This window comes from Melanotaenia boesemani, chromosome 13 (assembly GCF_017639745.1).
Source record: "Melanotaenia boesemani isolate fMelBoe1 chromosome 13, fMelBoe1.pri, whole genome shotgun sequence".
NCBI classification, from domain to species: Eukaryota; Metazoa; Chordata; class Actinopteri; order Atheriniformes; family Melanotaeniidae; genus Melanotaenia; species Melanotaenia boesemani.
This window is the reverse complement of record NC_055694.1, coordinates 32,663,526-32,685,226: the sequence shown is the minus strand read 5'-3', so window position 1 is coordinate 32,685,226 and position 21,701 is coordinate 32,663,526. Positions and strand designations below refer to the sequence as shown.

General features: G+C 41.6%; 1 protein-coding gene across 3 annotated transcripts; it reads left to right on the top strand.

Annotated features, from left to right (window-relative positions):
• On the top strand, window positions 1–19,851 carry rcc2 (regulator of chromosome condensation 2). Of its 3 annotated transcripts, none has more exons than XM_042003142.1 (13): window positions 1–190; window positions 1,118–1,374; window positions 1,860–1,953; window positions 5,717–5,860; window positions 6,191–6,322; window positions 7,526–7,614; window positions 9,271–9,385; window positions 9,771–9,937; window positions 10,018–10,198; window positions 10,301–10,406; window positions 14,428–14,500; window positions 14,589–14,666; window positions 18,765–19,851. In XM_042003142.1, exons 2-13 carry the CDS (start codon window positions 1,174–1,176, stop codon window positions 18,867–18,869), a joined length of 1,485 nt encoding a protein of 494 aa, XP_041859076.1. In that variant the 5' UTR covers window positions 1–190; window positions 1,118–1,173; the 3' UTR covers window positions 18,870–19,851. The 3 variants fall into 3 exon arrangements, with proteins under 3 accessions (XP_041859076.1, XP_041859075.1, XP_041859077.1); XM_042003141.1 differs by having other exon boundaries at window positions 2–190; window positions 1,160–1,374; XM_042003143.1 differs by lacking the exon at window positions 1–190 and adding an exon at window positions 590–727 and having other exon boundaries at window positions 1,160–1,374.
• Window positions 19,852–21,701: the final 1,850 nt, after the last annotated feature.

Genomic DNA, 21,701 nt, shown 5'->3' with positions numbered 1-21,701 from the left:
GTTCTCATGCTTGAGTTTTTCTCAACAATCCAGAGCATTTCTCCGCGCAGTTGTATTTACTGATGAGTGCTTGGTTTCCTGTATGAATGCTAAACGCAAACCACGTGATGTGAAAGCAGACTGCAGCTTCTTTTGTTCAAATCAATCAAACCGGAGACGGACAGAGAGCTGCTGAATCAGGAAATCACCGGTATATGATTTATTTTTAGTTATAAGAAATTACAAAGCACATTTTCGAACACCACACAAGATGCACTTTCTTTACGCTAAATACGCACCCATTGAGCAGTGAATTTTTAAAAAGTTTTGTTGTAGCATCGTTTTGTGTAACGTGAGTGTCTTTATTTAGTGTCTGTTAGCATAGAGTGGCGAGGTAACGTTAGCTTAATGGACAGATACCTGATTAAAAAAAATGACTTAATCTTATTACATTGCGTGGTTTGATGTTTGCGGACGACATATAAACTCCGTTGTACTCGTTTGTGTAACTACTAACAGTGAAACTCCACACACACTACGTTGTTTTTTTTTACAGCGGCTAGCTTGCTGCTCAACCATTATGTGAACAAAGAGCGACGGACGTTAGCTTAGTGAAGCTAACGGCTAGCTCTCTGATGGACACAGGCAGATGTTCCACTATGTTGTCGCTTTTTGGTTTTTGTTGTCTCTAACGCCAATATACTTTGGGAATTGGTTAACGAGCGACTGGAGATGTATTATGAGAAAAGTGAGCAAGTTTTAAGGGCTAGTACGAGACAGATAACCCGGGACACTTAAATCTCGTGTAGTTAACTTCTTTTAGCCATTTTATAGATACTTGCATTACTTTTATTGATAGCAGCATTAACTGTGTGCTTATAATTAATGAAGATTTAAAGGGTGATTTACTTTAGAATAAGAATTCTGTTCAATAATTATTATGCCAATGCCTTTACTAAAGTTTTGTGTAATTTTTTAGAGTTTTAATGTATGTCTTTTTTGGGATAAAGTTTTGTATTTGATTTGTCTCACTACATTTGCACAAACTGTGACATTAGTTCATATAACAAGACTTCTGAACATGATGTTCTTGTTAACCCCTCCCCCTTAATGTGCGTGTGTTTTTTTTTCTATTAAGATCCTAACTCCATCATATCTTGTCTCTGTCTCAACACAACAGCTTCTGACTGAAAGATGCCACGTAAGAAGGTCACAGATGTCTCAGGGAACGGTGGGATGAAGAGAAAGAGAGCAAGTGGCAAAAGGAAAGACCGAGACTTCAGCAGCGATGATGAGTTTGACTTTGAGCAGGAGAACAACAAGAAACCCGGCAGGCCCGCAGCCAAGTCGGGTCTCCAGCCTGTCACCGTGGCAGATGACGTCAAAGAGAAAATAGTGGGTCAAATGTGTCTCTGAAAACTTAAAAATTGTTTTAGCTTTTATCTCTTTGTTTAGTCTTTGTCTATAATGTGTAACTTTTGATCATCAATAAGTTGACTGTAAAGATTTCTTGCATTAATTTAACAAATCTCATAAAGTAATGGACTGAGCAGTGAGAGGATTAATTTCTTTTTTTTTTTCTTTCTAAGAATTGTTTCCCCTCCATGTTGCACAGTCTGACCTTTGGCATAGAATTTAGTTTATTCTTCTTATCTCCTTTCTGATAATAGAAAATGTTGGGTTTCAGTGTTTAGGGATTCATTTTGTGTAAAGGATTTTTTTTTAAATCTGTGACAGCTGAGGGAATATTATTTGTGCCAAAAAGAAACTTTCTATTTGACTTTACTCAGTGTCAATTTTTCTGTTGTCAAATTCCAGAAGCTGTGACTTATTGGACTTTTTGGTTTTTAAGCAACTTGTCTTGTGTTGTTTCCCCTCAGAAACTCGAGTGCCCAAAGGTGAAAGGTCAGCTGCTCGTTTTTGGAGCAACCAACTGGGATTTAATTGGAAGAAAAGAGGTGCCTAAACAACAAGGTGTGTTTTTGAAATGGCTGCTCATGGCTTGAGAACTGCTGCACAGAAAAGAAAATGCACTTTTCCTTTTTTTTTAAATGTTGCCTGCATGCATTTTGTTTTCTATTTTTGAGGATCGAAACTTTAAAACTCAAGTGAGTGCAGTTTTTGATTCAGATCTACTTCTGTGCAACAAGCTTCACAGGTTGGAAGTCTTTCCTGTCAAGCCCCTTTTGCTGTAAGAAACCACATAGATTACTGGTGTTATCATTGATTGCCATTTTTGTTAACAGAAATGTTTCCCACAGCCATGTTGGGTTTCATTCTCAGTGTTCAGAGAACCTCATTGGTGGATTAGGTGTCAGATGTGTGTTCATTTGTGAGCTGTATTATTGTCGGCAGATTTAAAACTTAAACATGAGACAGACTAGGACTGAACTTTTTATCATGACAGCTAATTATCTTGTCACCTTGTTAGACTATAAGAATGAGTCAACAAAAAGGTGATGTCAAAGTGACAAACTAGACTGAGAAGTCTGTGAGGACAAAATTACTCAACAAGGAATGTGATGCATCTAATAGTAACGAGGGTCTTGATAAAGCTAATGGGACTATAGGCTGAAAGAGATTTAGATTGATGAATGGATGCATGTTTTCCTGATGTTTTACTTTGATAGACAGATAAGATGTGGGGACATGTAGACCCAGACGAAATCAATACAGAATTGATCAGGCTTTGCATTTTGTCTGGAGGAGAGCATGAAAAGACTTGGGATGACCACATGCTTCGTGGACATTTGTCTCTTTGTTTGGCATGCACGGGCCACAAACGTGTCAAAGCCAGTGGATCTCTTTAATTGATTGTGACAGTAATGCCCATTCATATGCATGCATGCGCTGGGCTCCCCCCCTTGCAACAGATCCATTGATGCCTGGGGCAGGCTGCACATTGCCTTCCTGCATCCTTGCCTCACTCCTCTGGTACACACTGATAAATGTGCTTTGTTGAGACTAGATGGGGGTTGGGGGTGTTGGCAAGGAGCAGCTGCAAAGACAAAGATCATGTACAGATGGGTGAAATGTTGTGTCGACCAGAACAGAAACAACACGTTCAGTTTAGTTTTTTTATGCGTTTAAACACACATAAATATGGATGTTTATTACATTTCTGGTAAAAGTTTGGTAGCACTTTGTCTTGAATTAAACCTGCTTGAAGAATACTCACATTTCTTTTGACCTCCCCGTCTGAGTGAGGTCTAATCTGTTGGTTTAAGTAACAAATAAGACAAGACTGTTGTTGTTGTTTTTGTTCTCTACTTGTGGTGAAACTGATTAAATAATATTTGATTAGACAGACTTTTTTTTTTGTTGTCAACGTTGTATTAAGCAGCAAAAAGTTGAATGTTAACCAGTTTAAATTAATTTGCCTTAACGTCACACATCTGAAATGTGACTGTTGCACATCCCAGTTATTATGGAGGGTTGAAAATGAAGACCCTAAATTTGTGGTAATTACATTTAAAGATCTTTGGGGACTTGCAGGATGTCCCTGTTTCCACCTGGGTGTGTGTCTCAGGACGGGACGGTTCGATGCGGTTTGATTCGGTAAACCTGATCTCTGTTGTGTTTCCAGTAGGAGTGGGCAGTATCATATAATTCACGGTAACACCGGTATAGTTTTTGTCACCGGTAGAAAATGTAATATTGTGATATCACATGATCACACATTTCCGGCCCGATGACGTCATTAACAGCACAGTGTTGCTCTGTGGAAGTCAGCTGATCAAGTAAAACATGGAAGTGCAAATCAGAGTGCGGCTGTACAACATGTAGAATGCTGATTTCACCTTCAAACAAAAAAAAAAAGTTGTGCTTTACTTGTTCCTAAAACAGCATACTTCTGCCGCTTCCGCTGGTGAATCCGGGACTTCTTGTTTGGCCAAAGACATCAATATCGTCTATTGTATCGTTATCGAGATATTTTAGAATAGTATCGCAATATTATTTTTGGGTGATATCACCAACCGTACCTTTAGCTGGTAGGTGGGGTATAATCTGGCTTGCAATAGATGCGTCAGCTTCGTAACAGTGAGACGTCACAGCAGTGCAACTCCTTAAGCTGGATTTATACTCGCGTGGCGTCGGTAGGGTTGGTGCAGTTAACGCTGGTGAAATGTGCTCTCACACTCAAGCATGTGGTTACGGTGTTGCAGTTTTCTTCTGCAGTAACCACACAAATTCAGCAAGATGCTCCAGAAATCCGGAGGCATGTAATCACAAACCAACCAATCACAAGGGAGTATTTCCGCGCAAAAAAAAAATTCCCCGTATTTTTTAACATGATGCTGTTCCTGCTTTTCTGGCTGAGTTGCTTGGATAGGGACAATTCTTTAGCAGATTTAGATTGCAGTGTGTCAGTCTCCACCCTTCAGGGTCCAATTGGTAAGACTGGGACCCCAATGCAAGGGTCCCAAAAACGTAGGACGGCTCGGATCAGGTATTCTGACACGCTAGCCAGTTTTTGTATATGGTAACACCATAAAATGTGTCCTGTCATGTCTTGTACCGAGCCGGACCCGTTGGTGGAAACAAGGATTAACTTGATTCTCTTATTGAGTGCATTATGTTTAAAGGCTCTTAAAGTGTCCATTAAAGGTCAATCAGTGAGGTGTTTTTACACTCAAAAAGCCATGTTTTAATTTAACCTAACACATCATATGCACTGTTTTGTATAAATCTACGTTTTATTAAGAATTCACGATTCACACATTAGGTAATGTCACATTAACATGTGGAGTTCAGTCACTACACTGAACAGCCGGTCAGTCATTTCTGTCACTGATGTTGATTTAATTGACTGAAACAAACATTGATGGGGTCTGAAAAAGCAAGCAGCGTGTTACCTCTAATTTCCACCGGGTGCGTGGCCGCCACGTTACAGCTGCACCACGGTCCGACCGCTGTGGCGCGCCGTCAATCCACACTGGTGTGGAGCGCCCACGAGTGCAGCCCGCATAGCAGGATCCGCGAAATCACACAATCACAGGAGAATTGGATCATCTTGTGATTCTCCACTTCCAGGATTAAAGCCTCGTCTGTCCATGATGAAAAACAAAAACACTGAGACCCCTTGACCGGTGAAACACATAATGTTTTCATGGTTCAGCAGCGCAAATCTACACGGGGCTTTTATTTTGGAAAATACTGGAAGCTTTTCCACTGCTCCCGTGTCTTATTTCCTGTCTGCCCCTAACTGAACTGCTGAGTTTGACACAGTTTGATGCTCCATCAAAAATAGACTCAGCGTGCAAGTTTAGTGGAGAGCCCCGACAAGGCGCTTGAACCACAGCTGTAACGTGGCGCGCACACACCCGGTGGAAATGAGGGGTTACAGGTGACATTTCCTGACAGCTTATGGTCACTTTGTGAGGACCCTAAGAAATCTAACATCTAGAGGTGTATTTGCAGTCAGCAGTAAGACACTGATCACCCTAACACATGTTGTCTCACAACCACAAAGCGGTCTAGAACCAGTTTTAAAAACTGCTTAACTTTGTTAGTCTAATCTGCAACTCACAACTCTTTCAGGAACTGTAGATAAAAGGCAGTTTGGAGATCTAAATGAAAGGTGTGGGGGTCCAAACTAATCTTCAGTAAAAAAATTAAAGGCAAGAGCATTATCTTAAAACGTGTAAAACCAAAACAAAAAAGGCTGAATTAACTTTCGGTTAGTACTAACAGGTGGTGGTGTTGGATTTTCATGTATGTTCTGCATGTGTTCCAGCTGCTTTTCGCAACCTTGGCCAGAATCTGTGGGGACCTCACCGTTACGGCTGTCTGAATGATGTCCAGGTCAGCTGTGTGGTGTCTGGTCCCTGCTCTGCACACAGTCTCCTCATGACGGCAGAGGGCAAGCTGTGGAGCTGGGGTGAGTTGCTTGATAATGGCTCTGTATGTATATTTAAGCCCAAAATTATGTATCAGATTTTAATTGAGAAGATGTGATGTGAGCTGTGGATTTCTTTGCCAGAAGTGTCAAACCTGCAGGACTCTGGTAAAGGCTCATTAAAAGGCCCAGAGTGGAAAAAACAAAGACATAAATCACTGCAGTAAATCTAACATGAAGAAATTATACTTAAAAAGCATTCTTGAATGTGAACGCAGACTTTTTTTATTTAATGTTTCAGTTTGATTTTTCACAGTTTTGGTTCTTCATATTGAATTTTCCTCCTTCCTTTCGGACTTCCTGCCTTCTCAGGTCGTAACGATAAGGGTCAGCTGGGTCATGGAGACACCAAACGTCTGGAGGCTCCAAAGCTAATCGAGGCCCTGGCTGATGATGTCATTGTTGCCGCAGCCTGTGGACGCAATCACACGCTGGCACTCACAGGTGGGCTGGGCCATGATGTACAGTCAGGACCACAAATATTCCAGCTATCAGCTCGTATTCAAGTTTTCATCTTCACATTCAAGTTTATGGGAGTGTTTTCATAATTACAGGGTCGAGTATGTAAAAGCTCTTTTTCAGGGTTCAGATTTGACGGTTTTCTACTGGCATTTTTTCTGCAGTTGTTTTGCTTTGTTGTTGGGGATCTTTTTTTTTTTTACCTTAAAGTGAATCATTCTGCAGTGGGTGAGCAAACCAGCTGATCTTAGCTCCTCTTCATCATCAAAAATCTCCGACTGAACGAGACATTAATGGACCAGATCATTTTTAAAAATTATTCCTTTTCTACTATTTAAATTGAACAGATTACATGCTGGAAGACTCAAACAATAAAATTTTCTGACCGTATCTTCTCTGGAAATGATCTAAAATTTCATAATATCTTTCAAAGACTAATTTGGCCTTTTTGAGTCGAGACTTATGAAGCTTTTGCAGCTTATGTTGAAACTTCTGCTGGACAGTATTCTTCACTTGGCTGGAAAGGGATTTTTCTTTAGAACATGAAGGATCTTGTGCTGATCCACCACGGCTGCATTTTGTGGACATCCAACCATTTTTATTTGGCAGAGCTCCACATCTTGTCAGTTTTCGGATTGGCCAGTCTGAACTTCCCTTCTTTCTCTCTGTGGATTGTTTTTCTGTTGCACCTGAGAGGGGGTCTGTTTCACTTCTCTCTTTTGGCTGCAGCTTGTTGATTCACAGCAGCAGCTTCCACACTCAGCTTGAGTCGACTTGAAACCTTTTAGCTGTTTAACCGATGAAGAAATGTCTAAACCTGTCCATGAAGCAGCTTTTTAACCAACCTTCTAATTATGTTTGATTCAGTGAAGATGATGTTTTTTCATATCAAAGAGCTGCAACTCCTCAAACAATCCTCTGGTTTGGATGCAAATAGCCCTAAATTAAAGATAAAAGGCTCCATTTTGAACCTGTTCATCACAGAGCTTAGGTATTTCTTGATTGACAGCTAGAAATGTGTTTTTCAGTTTTAGATATTACTGGATTGGTGGCTTGCCGTCTGTTGGGAAAACAATTTACTGTCCTGCACAAGTTGAAGGGTCATCAAACAGTCTATCAGAAATGGTGGGAATTGAACAGGTCTGTGTTTTTAAGTAAATACCAGCTGATATTATTCTGTCTCCTCAGAGGATGGCACTGCATACTCCTTTGGTGAGAACAAGCTGGGCCAGCTTGGTCAAAGCAATCAGACTGACGCAGTCCTGAGCCCGGCACCGGTAAGTCATCCGTCACTGATCAGCTCATAGTCAACTGTACACTGGTGTAACTGGTGTAGAGGCCACAGATCTTTTTTAGAAGTTTTTACAGAAATTGTTGTCCAGACAATTCCAGTGAAAAGGCTGTAATATAAACTCCGGACCCATAAGAGGCGCTGCAACACTGCCACAGATACACACCAAAAAACTGTGAAGAAGACATGGAGCATGTGCAGATGCAAATAATAATTAATTATAATAAATAAGCAGAAGAAGAAGAGGGAGGTCTTCCTTAGGGCATTCACACAGACACAGTTCTGGCTCTGGTTCCGTTTTCTAGTCTCAGAACCTAAGTCTCTCTAGAGCGAGAGCATATTTCACCAGCGTCAGCCCTACCGTACGCAGATGCCCCGCGAGTCTAAATCCAGCCGTCAGGCTTCATCATAAGCTATGGTTTCCCAACATAAACAATAGGCGATATTCAGACAATTCAGGGAAATTCATTAGATGTTAAAATGTCAACAAGAGCTTATAGAAACCACCAGCCAAAATTTTTATTTGCTACCAGGCAACAACACATTGCAGCAGTAAAGATGGACATGTAACACCACGTCACAAATCTTTTTTTTAATTGTTATTCCTTCTTCACTTCCTGAAGCTTATTGATCATTTTGTCTGGCCTTTCTTTTTTTTTTTTTTTTTTTTTTTTTTTACTTTATTGAAACATAGCATTTAATACAGCACTTGTGTGTAAACATTGACAGCCGTTGTTGTGAACGGGCTTTGGGGCGGTTGCATCATAGCAGTGCTCCCCCTACCATTATAGGTACAATACCAAAAAAAAAAAGAAAAAACTGGACTCACCGTCCCCACTAGAAGGTAAACTTCATTTAGGCTGTTTTGATCTGGTTTTCTGTTCAGCACCAAATCACAACAGAGGTCATTTAAGTCTCATTTCCTCTGGAACAGCTTTATACGTTGTCCTTTTATTAGTCTGATGTTATTGATGTGATTTACATGGCTGCAGGTCACAGCTGCTCTCTGTGTCCACGGCGGAGTTCCACACACACACGTACACAGACACGTACACACACACGATACGGTGATCACACTTCCGCCAGCAGAGGAAAAAAACGGAAAACACTTGCTGGGAGTTAGACACAAATATCAGTTTTTTAAAACTCTCCCAGGTCGGTGAGGATGGAAACAGTTGCCCTTCAGCGAGGAGCAGCCGGAGTATTTCTCCTGCTCTGGTGTTACGTCGAGATCGTCAGGTCCATCGCGAGAACGTGCACAGGCATCAACAAGCAGATCATACAGTCGTAGTCATTTTGTATTGTAGCTTAAATTGATCCAATATTCTAGACAGTTTTCCACTAAATGAGACAATTTCAAAGTTTTAGTTTTTTTCTGTGTTTTTTTTCTATCACCACATTTTCATTGATGGAAAATTGGTCCACTATGAAGTTTGAAAATGTGACGTGACATCACAACTAAGTGAAGCTGCCACATGATGGTTAAATGATCATAACAAAGAGGATCCCCCACCCAGACGTTCTGTATAAAATCAACAACAACAGAATCACCTAAACTCATCCCTGTGTGGATACGGCCTCAAACGCTTCATGATAATTATTTTCCTATTTCTTAGTTGGATCTTTGTGTCTTCTCTTGCAGATTTCCTACAATGGGCAGCCGCTGGTGAAGGTGGCATGTGGAGCTGAATTCAGTATGGTGGTGGACTGCAAAGGAAACCTGTACTCCTTTGGTTGCCCAGAGTATGGACAGCTGGGTATGCTTATAACATGAATGCACAAATAAATTGTTTTAAACTTCTCGGCTTTGGTCATAATGTGATTAGGTTGAAATTTGGAAAAAAGGTTTTTGGTATGTCAGCGCTGCTGCTGATGGAGCTCAGTCCTGATGGATTTTAAAGACTGCTTATCACAGAGGCAAAGGTGCCTTCAGATAGGTTACAAGACGTGTCAGAGATAGGTGGATGTCTTTAAGAAATGATACCTCTGTTATGTTTTTTGTTACCTAAAGAGCTTAGATTTGGTCCCTACACGCTAAATATTAAAAAGAAAAAAATGTAAAAATGGGAATCTCACATAAAATGTTACTCTGTATTTTACCTGAAATATTTCCATGTTTCCTCCTCATCGGGATCATTGCAGGCCACAACAGTGACGGGAAATTCATAGCTCGTGCTCAGCGCATCGAGTTTGACTGCGAGCTCATCCCTCGACGTGTCGCCATCTTCATCGAGAAGTCCAAGGATGGTCAGATCATGCCTGTGCCCAACGTGGTGGTCAGAGACGTGGCGTGCGGGGCGAACCACACGGTGAGAAAACACAGAGCTGTGACGGTTCTGACAGAGTTTACAGGCCGATGAAGCCCATGCTGAACTTTGTGTGTGTGCAGCTGGTGTTGGACTCTCAGAAGCGAGTCTTCAGCTGGGGTTTCGGTGGTTACGGGCGTCTCGGTCACACAGAGCAGAAGGACGAGATGGTTCCCCGGCTCGTCAAGCTGTTCGACTTCCCTGGACGTGGAGCTGCTCAGATCTACGCAGGCTACCAGTGTTCCTTTGCTGTCAATGAGATGGGTAAGAAAACACACGCATCACACTGGAAGGTCAAACTCAGACAAGTCATCTGCATGATTTTCTACTTGCATTTCTCTGATAAGCAGATGTTGTGTCTTGCAGGAGGATTGTTCTTCTGGGGGGTAACAAACACCACCAGAGAGTCGACCATGTACCCCAAAGCTGTGCAGGATCTATGTGGCTGGAAGATCCGCAGCCTGGCCTGCGGGTGAGTCCTCAAAACTCAAACTTCTCCTTCTGATCACACAAATAAAAAAATAAACATCAAATCTAAGCTCTGTGGGAGAAGTCATTACCTTGGTATTAGACATGTCTGTGACACGTATGAACTTTAGGCTCTTTCCGACTGTAGGAACCTTTTGCAGTTCCTATAACCTTTTCAGGAACCAGGCCGTTTTTTCGCGCATTCCGACATATAGGAACTAGGGACCAAAGCCCTCAGTTCCTATAACCATTTTAGCTCCTGCTCCGAGGCAGGGTCTGAACGGGGTTCTATAGGAACCCTACTGACGTAGGTGTTTGGTGACTGGTAGCTACGCCCCTTGCCAGATTTCCGCATTTTGTGTCCGCGCCACATTTAAAAAACACGGTTGCACATACGGACAAAAACAACAACAGAGCAAGCGATAAATGGACCGACGAGGAGGTGGAAGCTCTTCTGACCGTCTACGCCACAGAGGATTTTCAGAGAGGTTTTGAAGGTTCGCAGCGAAATATAAAAATATTCCTGACGATCAGCTCTCAGAGAACACCGGATAACTCGAAGCAGCGCACGTAGAAAACTCACACAAGACTACAAATAAATTAAGGACCACGACAACCGGAGCGGGACGAACCGAAAAAACAGTAAATTGGACAGTTTGTACCACCGACATGTTTACTCCGTCAATGCTGCAGCAAATGACTCCTGCGTGCGGCAGGAAAAGCCAGTGTGATATGCAGCATATACACACATGTAAATAGTTATTTTTGCTCTGCTGTATTCACTATAAAAAAAAAAAAAGACTTTGTAAAGAGTCTGAAGTTTTCTGTTTGTGTCTGTTAGATGTGCTTTGGCCACATCTATAAAATATTAGCTAATAAAAATATTGAGTAGTTATTAACTTATCACAGCTATGAAATATTAAATAATCCATCTTTGGTCGCTACATTTTAAGTCTTATCCCTGGGTGTAAATTACATTAGTTTATCAACTTTATAATATGCTCCATATCACAGAACGAAGTTTATCATGTTTAACCAAGATCTGACACAAATTACACACCTGTAAACATTTCACCACCCTTTTTATATTTTTACCTTCATATACGCTAAATCTGTGTGACTATGTCCTCATAATTCTAAACCATAAGTCAGTCACAACCAACCCTCCAGTGACGGATTACACCTCCACCTTTTCTACTGATGATTCCATAAAACACACAAAGCTTAATAGCAGATGATGAGATCTTTATTTTGCACATAACAAAAAAAAAGAGAAAAAAAATTAAATGAAATGATGCATTTTCTATGGAACATTTTCTCTTTAAATGTGTACATCATGTATACATGTATGTTCTATCTGTCGAACTTCCAGAACATGATGCTTATTATGAAGAGGTGTGTAGTGATTAGCTGGAAGGCAGGAGGTAAAGCATCCAGGCTGTTCTCCATCTCCTTCAGTATCTGCAGCAGGTGGTTGTGTCCATCCTCTCCAGTGCAGCTTCAGGCGACCACAGATGTATTGAAATGTCTCCCTGGACATACAGAAATTCTCTATCCACTGCTCATCGGTAAAATTGAGAACAACCTTTTCCAACTAGTTATCAGCTTTGCTCCGGACCAGCCGGACGGTGAGGAGTTCAATGAGCTGCAGCAACGTCTGAAACGCAGAACACGAGTTACAATAAACCCGCCGTCTGAAATGTTTACTCATAAGACACGCATACAATCGGCGCATGTTTAATAAGTTAAACTTACACGTCGTCTCCTTTGTCTGCGGCGGATCTCCTGCCGCTGGATTCTTCATCTTCTGACTTTCAGGAGCCTTCCAGCCTCGACGTGAGACGCCTGATTTTATAGTCCATCAGTAACACCTCCATCAAGCAGAGCATGAACACTACAATCTCTTCGTTCTCCATATTAGCTTGCCGTGTTGTTTTGTTTTTAGCGGGTTTTGTTTTGTTATTATGTGGCGCTAAAGTCACACGCCACTGTCGCAGACGTATGCGTCACATCGGTCCCGCTACCGCCCCCAACTCATGTGGGAATGCAACATGAAACAGTTCCCCTGGAGAAGGGCCGTTCATAGAACTAAGATAGTTATTAGAACTGCGTTCTTAGAACTTCTCTGTCGGAATGCGCCTATTGACCTTTTTTTTGTCTGTTTTTCACCAATCAGTGACAAAGCCATTATTTACCTTTAGAGAAAATAATTTCTTCTTATTTTTAAAAGTTTCTGCTCCACTAGAATTATGGACCACTCTTCTTCTATAATAGTCTTCTAGGTTTGAAGGGTTTATGTGTCATCAGAGTTCTAAATAATCTAGATTAAAAGTGCAATTAAATGCATTTAATCATACATGTTTAAATTGTTTTTTATTTATTTTTTATAAAAGTGATGAACAATAACACCATTTTCTCAATGTTTTCCTGCAAGGAACACAGTAACTTACTAACATCCAACCATGACCACATTGCTGTTTTTCCATCTACACGTCTTGCGTCCTTTAAATTTCACTACTTGTTCAGGCAGCAGCTCATGACCACCAGCACATGCAAACGTCAACATGCAGCCAGTAGATGTATGATGTGTCATGGTGCGCTCATGGGAAATGTAGTGATTTGCTTCTTTTATGATAGTGATGGGATATCAGAGATTTGGCTCCCATAGAAGAACCAGCTTCTAAAAGTTCTTCATGTCATTTCTAATGAAGGGTTAATGTGTTTGATAACAACATTTATATTCATTGTTTTCATAAGAACCTTATTTTCATTCTTTTCTTTTTTTTTTTTTTTATAGAAAAAGTGTTACTATTGTTTAACATTTTAATCAAACCTTTAAATGACCAATTGAATACAGCAAATAAATCAAAGTGAAAACGGGCAAAGTCTGAACATTATGACACTATAAAGTGACAGATTTTTCATTTTAGAAATTCTGCATGAACCTTTTCAGTTTCCAGTATCACTGAAAGGCAGCCCGTTGCAGCTTATTTTTCTTTATTTTTATCTTATGTCTGTCCAGTGACATGACCAGTATGGGGTCATGTCTTTGGGTCAGAAATGGGTCACATAAGGGCAAAAAAAAAGTCAGATTTGAGCCACTTTACCCTCCAGTGTTAAGAGAACCCAAGTCTCAACGTACAGTATTTCCATCAAACTAAAGTCCTGCTTCCTGCCTGATGAGCAGGAGTTGCTTTTTCACTAATTCATTACCTGTCTAGTTATTGATACCCACCAAACTGAATGTTAACCCACATTTGGCAGATTGGTGGGTGTTAGTTTAGAGCCCTGGTTATCACTGGTTATTCATTTCCTCCTCGGACAATTCTTCACCACTATGAGAGTCATGTTTTGGACATTGTGTAATTAATTGATAAAGCTATCCACTGTTGGATGAATTTAAGTAAAAAAAAACAAAACAAATGTTAGCTATGTTATATTTTAGAGAACATCACAAGAGCAGCGTGATTACTGTGGTGGCACATGAAGGTTCTCTTTGATTATTTAGACAGTATGAATGAGTTAAGACTTTATATTTTTAATAAAAATGCTGAAAATAAACAAATACCATTGCTGTCAGTGTAACAGTGTCATTCAGCCAGAATGAACTTATTATGAATGACACAAATATTGATAATTATGTGGCTATCAGTTGTAATTCATTGGGCCCATTTTAATTATAAACATAGATTTTTTGGTAATTGGTCTGTATTTATATAGCGCTTTTATCCACAGTGCTTTACAATATACATGACATTCACACATTTACACACTGATGGTGGAGGCTGCCATGCAAGGCACTAACCACGACCCATCAGGAGCAATTTGAGGTTGGGTGTCTTGCTCAGGGACACTTCAACATGAGCTCAACAGGCAGAGGATCAAACCGGCAGCCCTCAGGCTACAAGATGAACGTTCTACCCACTGAGCCACCCCACCCCAAAATGTCCTGTGTTGTGGCGGTTTTTCTCTTTCCAGTTTAAAGCCCTCCAGTGATTTCCTTGTGACCGCTTTGTGTTTTACAGAAAGAGCAGCATCATCATCGCAGCAGACGAGAGCACAATCAGCTGGGGCCCCTCACCAACATTTGGAGAGCTGGTAATATCTGTGGTGATGTTAGCTGGAGTTGGATGTTGGATGCGAGTCAGGAGAACAGCACTAACTCATGTCATCATGTTTCCTTCAGGGATATGGAGACAACAAACCCAAATCCTCCACAACTGCTCAGGAGGTTAAAACCTTGGATGGCATCTACATTGAGCAGGTAACAGGATGACTGGCTATATGAAGTTAACGTGGTGTATGGGGTCACTAGGGCTGGACGATCTCGGGTTTTTAAGTCATTGATATGATTTTACAGGAGAGATAGGATTAGACAAGATCATATATCTCGATATAGAGTTCATGTTGTGTTAGAATTATTGGCCTGAAGTTGCCCACTTTCCTTGACTGTAACACAACTTCACGGTTCCAACTCTCTCTCCCCGAGTCAGAGTTCAGCCCACTGCTTCCACCCACCACCCACCACAGATGGGAGGAAGTTGTTGAAGAAGCGCTTGTGGCTCAGTTGGAGATCGTGGGATTTTAAAGCTTCAGATGAGCAGCACAGCGATGTTGTGCATAGAGAATGTTTAAAACGGGTTTAGACTAAAGGTTGGAACTAGGCCTGTCACGATAACCAATTTAGCTGTACGATAAATTTTCTCAGAAATTATCGCGATAAACGATAATATTGCGCAAAGCGCTAATGTGTCATTTTGAGACCATTCTCAACTAATATAATAATAATAATGCAAGTACACATTTTCAAAGATCAATAAACTAAATAAATAAAAGCGCCTTTTTCACATAAGCCGGGACGCCGGCCCAAAAGTAATGCAGCCCACTGGGAATCCTCCCAAACCTCTCGATTAGCCGGCATTGCTCTTAATGTGTATTTTGTCAAATACGCTAGTGTTAACCATTCCCGCTTCTTATCCGCCGATAGTAGTCGGAGGACACGGGGGAGATCCGTCCTCTCCAGGGCCGAAGTGGAGTTGGCTTCGGGGTTAACTCCCAATTACTCTCTTCTCTCGCCGCTCACGGCGTGGAGCACCATAAAAAAAAGGAAACAGCGGTTGTGCTGAGAAACGGCTTTATTATAACGCACCGTTATTGTTTTTCCTGACTGTTCTGCCTAACCGCTCCGTCTCTTCTCTTCACACCTTTTCTTCTTCTGCTACTCTCGTTCCTCATAAGCTCTTCTTCTCCTCCCTCTGCGCTCACGCTCACTCTCACGCGCACTGAGCTGCTGGATCGCACACACAAAGTTAGACACATCGCACAACACTAGTATATAGGCTGACTCTATTTGCGTAATGTGCCTGCGGATTACAGGGGTTATTACGGTAGACCAGGAAGTGGGGGCTTTGTACTGACGTCGTAAACTAGATGTGTGTGTTCTGCTTACATGTGGGGAGCAGCGAAATGATAAAAGAGGAGGTGCTTGCATCTATTATTTCTCCATTCGACTTATTTACATATTTCAGCATGAGAATCGGAGGTTTAGCGCGAGAGCGTGAGAAGCCACTTAAATGCGCAAGTCTCACGGCCATTGCGTGTTGGCAGCCCTGCAAAACAAATGCGGCTTACCGGCTCGTGCTGCAACATGCTGCAGTCAAGTATGACACCAGAGAGATCACTCCGCAACAAACCAGAGCGTTGAGTCGAAATACGCCATAGTGAAACCTATTGTCATACACAGTTTATGGTAAAGGGAGGACTAATAAAAATTATCGCGGCCGGCAAACTTATCGTGCTCTTATTTTCTTATCGTTCAATTAATTGACTTATTGCTTATCGCGACAGGCCTAGTTGGAACAAAACTGATCTGTTCCACCGTTTACCACAGTGCCATAAAATAGCAGAGTTAGGCTGAGGACTGCAACCCAGGCTGTGAGCATGGGAGTTCACCCAACCAGTCTAGATGTGCTTTGTGAACTTGGAGAAGGCGTTTGACCGTGTTGAGGGGTTCCAGTTTGGTGGCCTCAGGATTGGGTCTCTCTTTTTGTAGATGATGTGGTTCTTTTGGTTTCAATGGGCCATGATATCCAACGCTCACTGGGGCAATTTGCAACCAAGTGTGAAGCGGTTGGGATGAGAATCAGCACCTCCAAATCCGAAACCATGGTCCTCAGCCGGAAAAGGGGGGAGTGTCCTCCCCAGGTTGGAAATGAGATCCTGCCCAAAGTGGAGGAATTCAAGTATCTTCAAACTCTTGTTCAGATACAAGATTCACATGCAAGTGACCAAAATGAGTTTCTTCTGTAGGGTGGCCGGGCTCTTCCTCAGAGATAGGGTGAGCACAGTCATCTGAGAGGGGCTCTGACTAGAACTGCTGCTGCTCCACATTGAGACGAACCAGATGAGATGGCTCAGGCATCTGGTCAGGAGGCCTCCTGGAGAGGTGTTCGGTGCATGGCCCACCAGTAGGTGACGCGATGGAAAGGCCCATTTATGCTCGACGCAGAAGACGGATATGCAGACAGATGAACACTTTTGTCTGTCACCTGCGACGTTTATGCAGTATTTGATCTGTTTTCAGGGGCTTTGCGGGTCCGTCGCTTGACGCAGTAAAAAAAGCAAAACCACCAGAAATCAGCAGTTTAGCTGACATGCAACCAGCGAAAGCAACAAATCAGAGAAGAATTGGAACAGGAGTGGGAGCTCTTGAAGAAAGGCTGTGTAAGCGTGTTGGGTGGTGGCAAACAACTTTATAGCAGCGCATTACCATGACCCACCGGTGTCCGAAACTGACATCAGAATGTCCGAGTAAACTCTGAACTCAGCACTGCACACTAACCATGACAATGTAAAAGACGCATGGATCTGTTTGTGTTGCTGACTAAATGACCTATAATAAAAAGAAGAGTTACTAAACTCTAGTGTTAGCTAATACATGCTACTAGCGTTATTATAGCTATAAGCTGTGACCAATTCAGGGTCTGCACGCTTTGAAGTGCGGATTCGTCGGCTACGTACGTCATTGTGGGGCTCCAAGCACTGTCCCATTTCGAAGGAGCCTCTGAATCCACCCCACAGATCTGCACTTCGTATGGCCTCAAACAAGGCTGCTGGTGATGCACCCTTCATTGCGCACAAGACGGTGACGAATGAGCAACCAAGCTCAGAAGAGTACGTTTTTTTTTTTTTGTGTTTTTTTCCGTTATTACTCTGTCTGTGTTAACGTTCACTAACTAAAGAGTGTTATGATATGCAAACTTAGTAATTTTACAGATTTAAGTGATTCAACGTCCTATGTTGTTGCTATGGGAAATTCTTGTTGGTAGTAGGGCTGCACAATAAATTAAAAAATTGCGATCTCGATTTACACATACACGTGATCTCATTTCTACACACAGCAATTCTAAAGCATTTTATATAACGAGCTGTATCACAAACCAACGCTCCTAATTTCCTCTTGGATGTTTTCAAGCGTCCCCGAACGCAGCACTCCTCCCTCAACCAATGGTAAAGCACCATTACAACATGTGGTTAAGTGGCGGAAGCCCGCCTGCAGGCCAGTGTTTGGAAAGTGCAGTTTAATTCTTTGCATTTCTTTTCCTGCTATAACACCATTTGATATTTCAAATGAGGAAAGCCTGCAGAAAATGTTTTCAATTGAAATGACTCTGGATAAAAAGTGCATATATTTATTATTTTTAAAGTTTAGTGAAAAAAACATTTTGTGAAAAAATTGTGCCAGAGAATCGTGATCTTAATTCTGAGCAAAAAAATCTTGATTGACATTTTTTCTGAATCGTGCAGCACTACTAGGTAGACTGTCCCACTCTGAAGTGTGCAGACCCTGAATTGGGACACAGCTATGAAGTTCAGCAGATGTCGGTCTGCATGAAAGTTTTGCCAGTAGAGCTTCGTATGAAAAAACATTAAAGCAGCGGCTTTATTTATTTTATTTGTTGCAGGTCACGTTTCCATATTCAACAGTGTTATTGCATGTTTTCCTGATATTGTGCAGCCTTAATGGTAACCACTATCTCCCCAGCTTTGAGTGTCATCATGGACAGTTCCTGATCCAGTTTTAGTAGTTTCAGCAGTCTCTCTCTCTCTATTGTTTTTTCTTTGCTTTCCACAACTGAAGGTGGCAACTTTTTGGCCAGCTGTGTTTGTGAAATGTAAAAATCTGTTTGCTCTAATTTAGCCTGAATGTTGGTTTAAGGGAAAGACAATATAAATGAATATAAAGTTGCAGTTGTCTCAGTTCCCAGACCAAATGTCACAGAACAGTGACTTATATTTGACTCCGTGTAAAACAAAGCTGTTTGAAAGCTGAAAGTCTAAAATGTCCTGTTTGTTTCTGCAGGTGGTGATGGGCTACTCTCATTCGCTGATCATTGCCAGACAGGACGCTCCGCAGGAACAGGAGAAACTGAAAAAGCTGCCAGAGTACAACCCCCGAACAATCTGATCAGCTCTCCGACAGAAAGCGCTCAACCTGCTTCACTGGAGCAGACCAGCACTGCTCAGCAGGAACCCCTGGCCTGGTCACTGGTGGAGGGTTGAGTTCAGGGGAGGAGCCATGCACAAGACATCTCATACCAGCAAACTGGTTCCACACTAATTTGGACTCTAAAATCAGAGAAGATGAGACTGGAGGCGGATAGATGGTCCGGATGGTCCAGCTCTCACAGTGAATGGTCAAAACTTCACCTCCCACCTGGAGTGAACCTGCAACAGTTCACTCTGAGCACTCAGCTGACGTGCTTCCTAAAAAAATATAAAAACAAAACCGTTGTCACTTAAAAACCCAGGAAACATTCATGTCTCAAGTTCTTTTTTGTTATTGTTGCTTTATTTGAAATGATAGTTGTTCATATTTTCTGGTGCTATAGCAGGGCCCTCAGTCTTTTCCCACTGAGGGGTTTTCAGAGACCAACACTCCATACCTGTGCCTTTTCTATGTTTGTGTTCAGGGTATGGAATTCTTGTTTGTGACGATCAGCTGATCATTTTGATTTAGTTTATATGGCAGCGCGAACATGTGTGTGCGTACCGCTGCCACATATTACAATCAGGATTTGGAACACGATGTTCTGAGTTAGTGCACTCCACCTGATGTTACATTCCTTTGTATTTTTTTCTCTGTGTTTGCATCCAGGATGCTCACCTCAGTCCTTCCACAGTGTCGGACAGCTCTTGTCTTTGCTAATTTGATTGATTTGAATTATTCCAACGCTCAAAGCGGTTTAAAAGCAGCTCAGAACTTCAAGAAGCAGCATCGCAGCGTCTGGACCTGGTACGACGTTACCAAGGCGTGCTCGTCAAGAAGTCCTTGTTTTAATAGCATGAGGAGTTCTGTCTGTACTGTACTGTTTTTTATGGTGAAAATTCTCCTGGTTACATTGTCTTTTTTCCATTGCAATGATTAAATAAAGATTCATGTAAACTGATCTGTCATTTTGCTGGCTTTGAAAAAGGGACCACCACCCTTGATCAGTTTTGTAGAGAACAAACCAAACAGATGAACATTGTATTTGTTAAACACGTCTTAAAAATCAAATCGACTCATTAGCATTTTGGATGATGAGTTGAGATCCTTGATGCATCAGAGGGAAAGAGCTACGGTAGCAGCACCTAAACCAGGGAGCCGCTGTGAATGGATTAACTTGCCTGTTCGTCTCTGCACCATGTTGGTGCTCACAGCCATCTTCAGTGGTAAATTCTTACCGAATTCTTTAGATTTTAGTAAAACTGGGCTTCATATTTTGTCCAGGAGGAGGCAGTATAACCTAAATTACGCATGGCTGTGGTGAACAACAGTAGTCCCCAAAAACCAGGTTTCAAACATATGGCCCGGGGACCCAAACTGGCCGGCCAGAGTGTCCAATCATGGCCACAAGATGAATTTGGTAAATGTGACAATTTCCAATTTGTCCATGTGATGTAATGTTTTTCTTTTAACCCCTTAGTGCTTGAATGTATTTACAATTATATAAAAATGAAATAAATACAAGGGGAAAAAATAAGGACTAGAATAAAATACAATATTAAATTAATGAGATAAATACAGAAATAAAACAAACGCAAATATTTGAATAAATAAATTTGTTAAAATAAACTAAGGCCAAAGATGATTTATTGTAAATTTACACCAGAAATCAGGTTTTAATGTTGTAAATATAAACATTTCCAAGGCAGAAGGATAACTTGTTCTACCTTTCTGGCTTAATAAATCTGGACCAATATTCCTAAAGACTCTGAGAATCTTCTCAGACAGCTCCTAATTTAACCTAAAAATTCCTGGCAAGGAGTCTAAGCCTAGGCGTGAGTCCAGAACATTTTTTAGAGAACTATGAGTAAGGAATGGACAGCACCTCTTATTTTAGTGAGGAGGTGTGGTTGACCCTGTTGCTAACGTAGCGGGTGGCACCGCATGGTGTCGCCCTGCCCTTGGGGCTGTTCCTCTATAAAAGGGGAAGTGGCACCGTACCAGGGAGCGCCAGTTTTCTGTTGAGTTGCCAGGCCGTTGCTGGGCCACGTCAGTCTTGGTGCAGGTTGATTTTAGCAGCAAGCGGGTAAATATCTTTTTACATGTTGAATTTTATATTGTGGATGAGTTTTTAAATGTAGTTTGTAATGCAGGGTTGGGATCTGAGTGATGTTGGTCCTTGGAATAAGTATTTGACTAAGCAAGGGAATTCAATGCTGCAGGTATGTTATTATTAATGTGTCTTTGAGATTGAATTAAAGTGTTTTGGTTGTAGTAATTTTTGCAGTTGTCGGGTACCATTACCTGCTGTCCTTTTAAAACTTTTGCTGTTCACAATGGTCCGCTCCTGGTCCGAGTTGTCTTTTATGGTTGTGATAATTGTAAGAGCAGACTAACTGTTTATTTTTTCTGTTTGCTTCGTTTGTTTGGGTCATGATTTTAGTCCTCCTGTCTGTAGCCGCTCGGACACGTTTACACCTGACTCTTTTGCATGCAGATATGCGGTGTTAGTTTGCAGTGGTTTGCAGTGCAAACGTGTGCGGTTTTGGTTTGGCTCGCCATTAGGGCAGGTTACCTAAGCAGATCCTCCACCTTTGGGGTGTGCGGGTATAGTTCAGGTGGGAGTAAACTGGTTCCGAGATGGACAACAGGAGGAGAATATGGGGATGGTCCCTCATAGTATTTGATAAATAAGTTAAAACTTTACGTTGTTTGTTCTTATTGGATTTACGTTGCACGGCACCCTGGTAACACTAGGTATGAGTCATCATTTATAGAGCTGTGATTGGTTGAGCCTAAAAGCTAGACACA

Coding starts and splice junctions, on each gene's coding strand:
- rcc2 (XM_042003142.1), top strand. CDS start 1,174: ATGCCACGTAAGAAGGTCACAGATGTCTCAGGGAACGGTGGGATGAAG. Junction 5,861..6,190: donor GGGCAAGCTGTGGAGCTGGG/GTGAGTTGCTTG, acceptor CTGCCTTCTCAG/GTCGTAACGATAAGGGTCAG. Junction 7,615..9,270: donor CAGTCCTGAGCCCGGCACCG/GTAAGTCATCCG, acceptor CTTCTCTTGCAG/ATTTCCTACAATGGGCAGCC.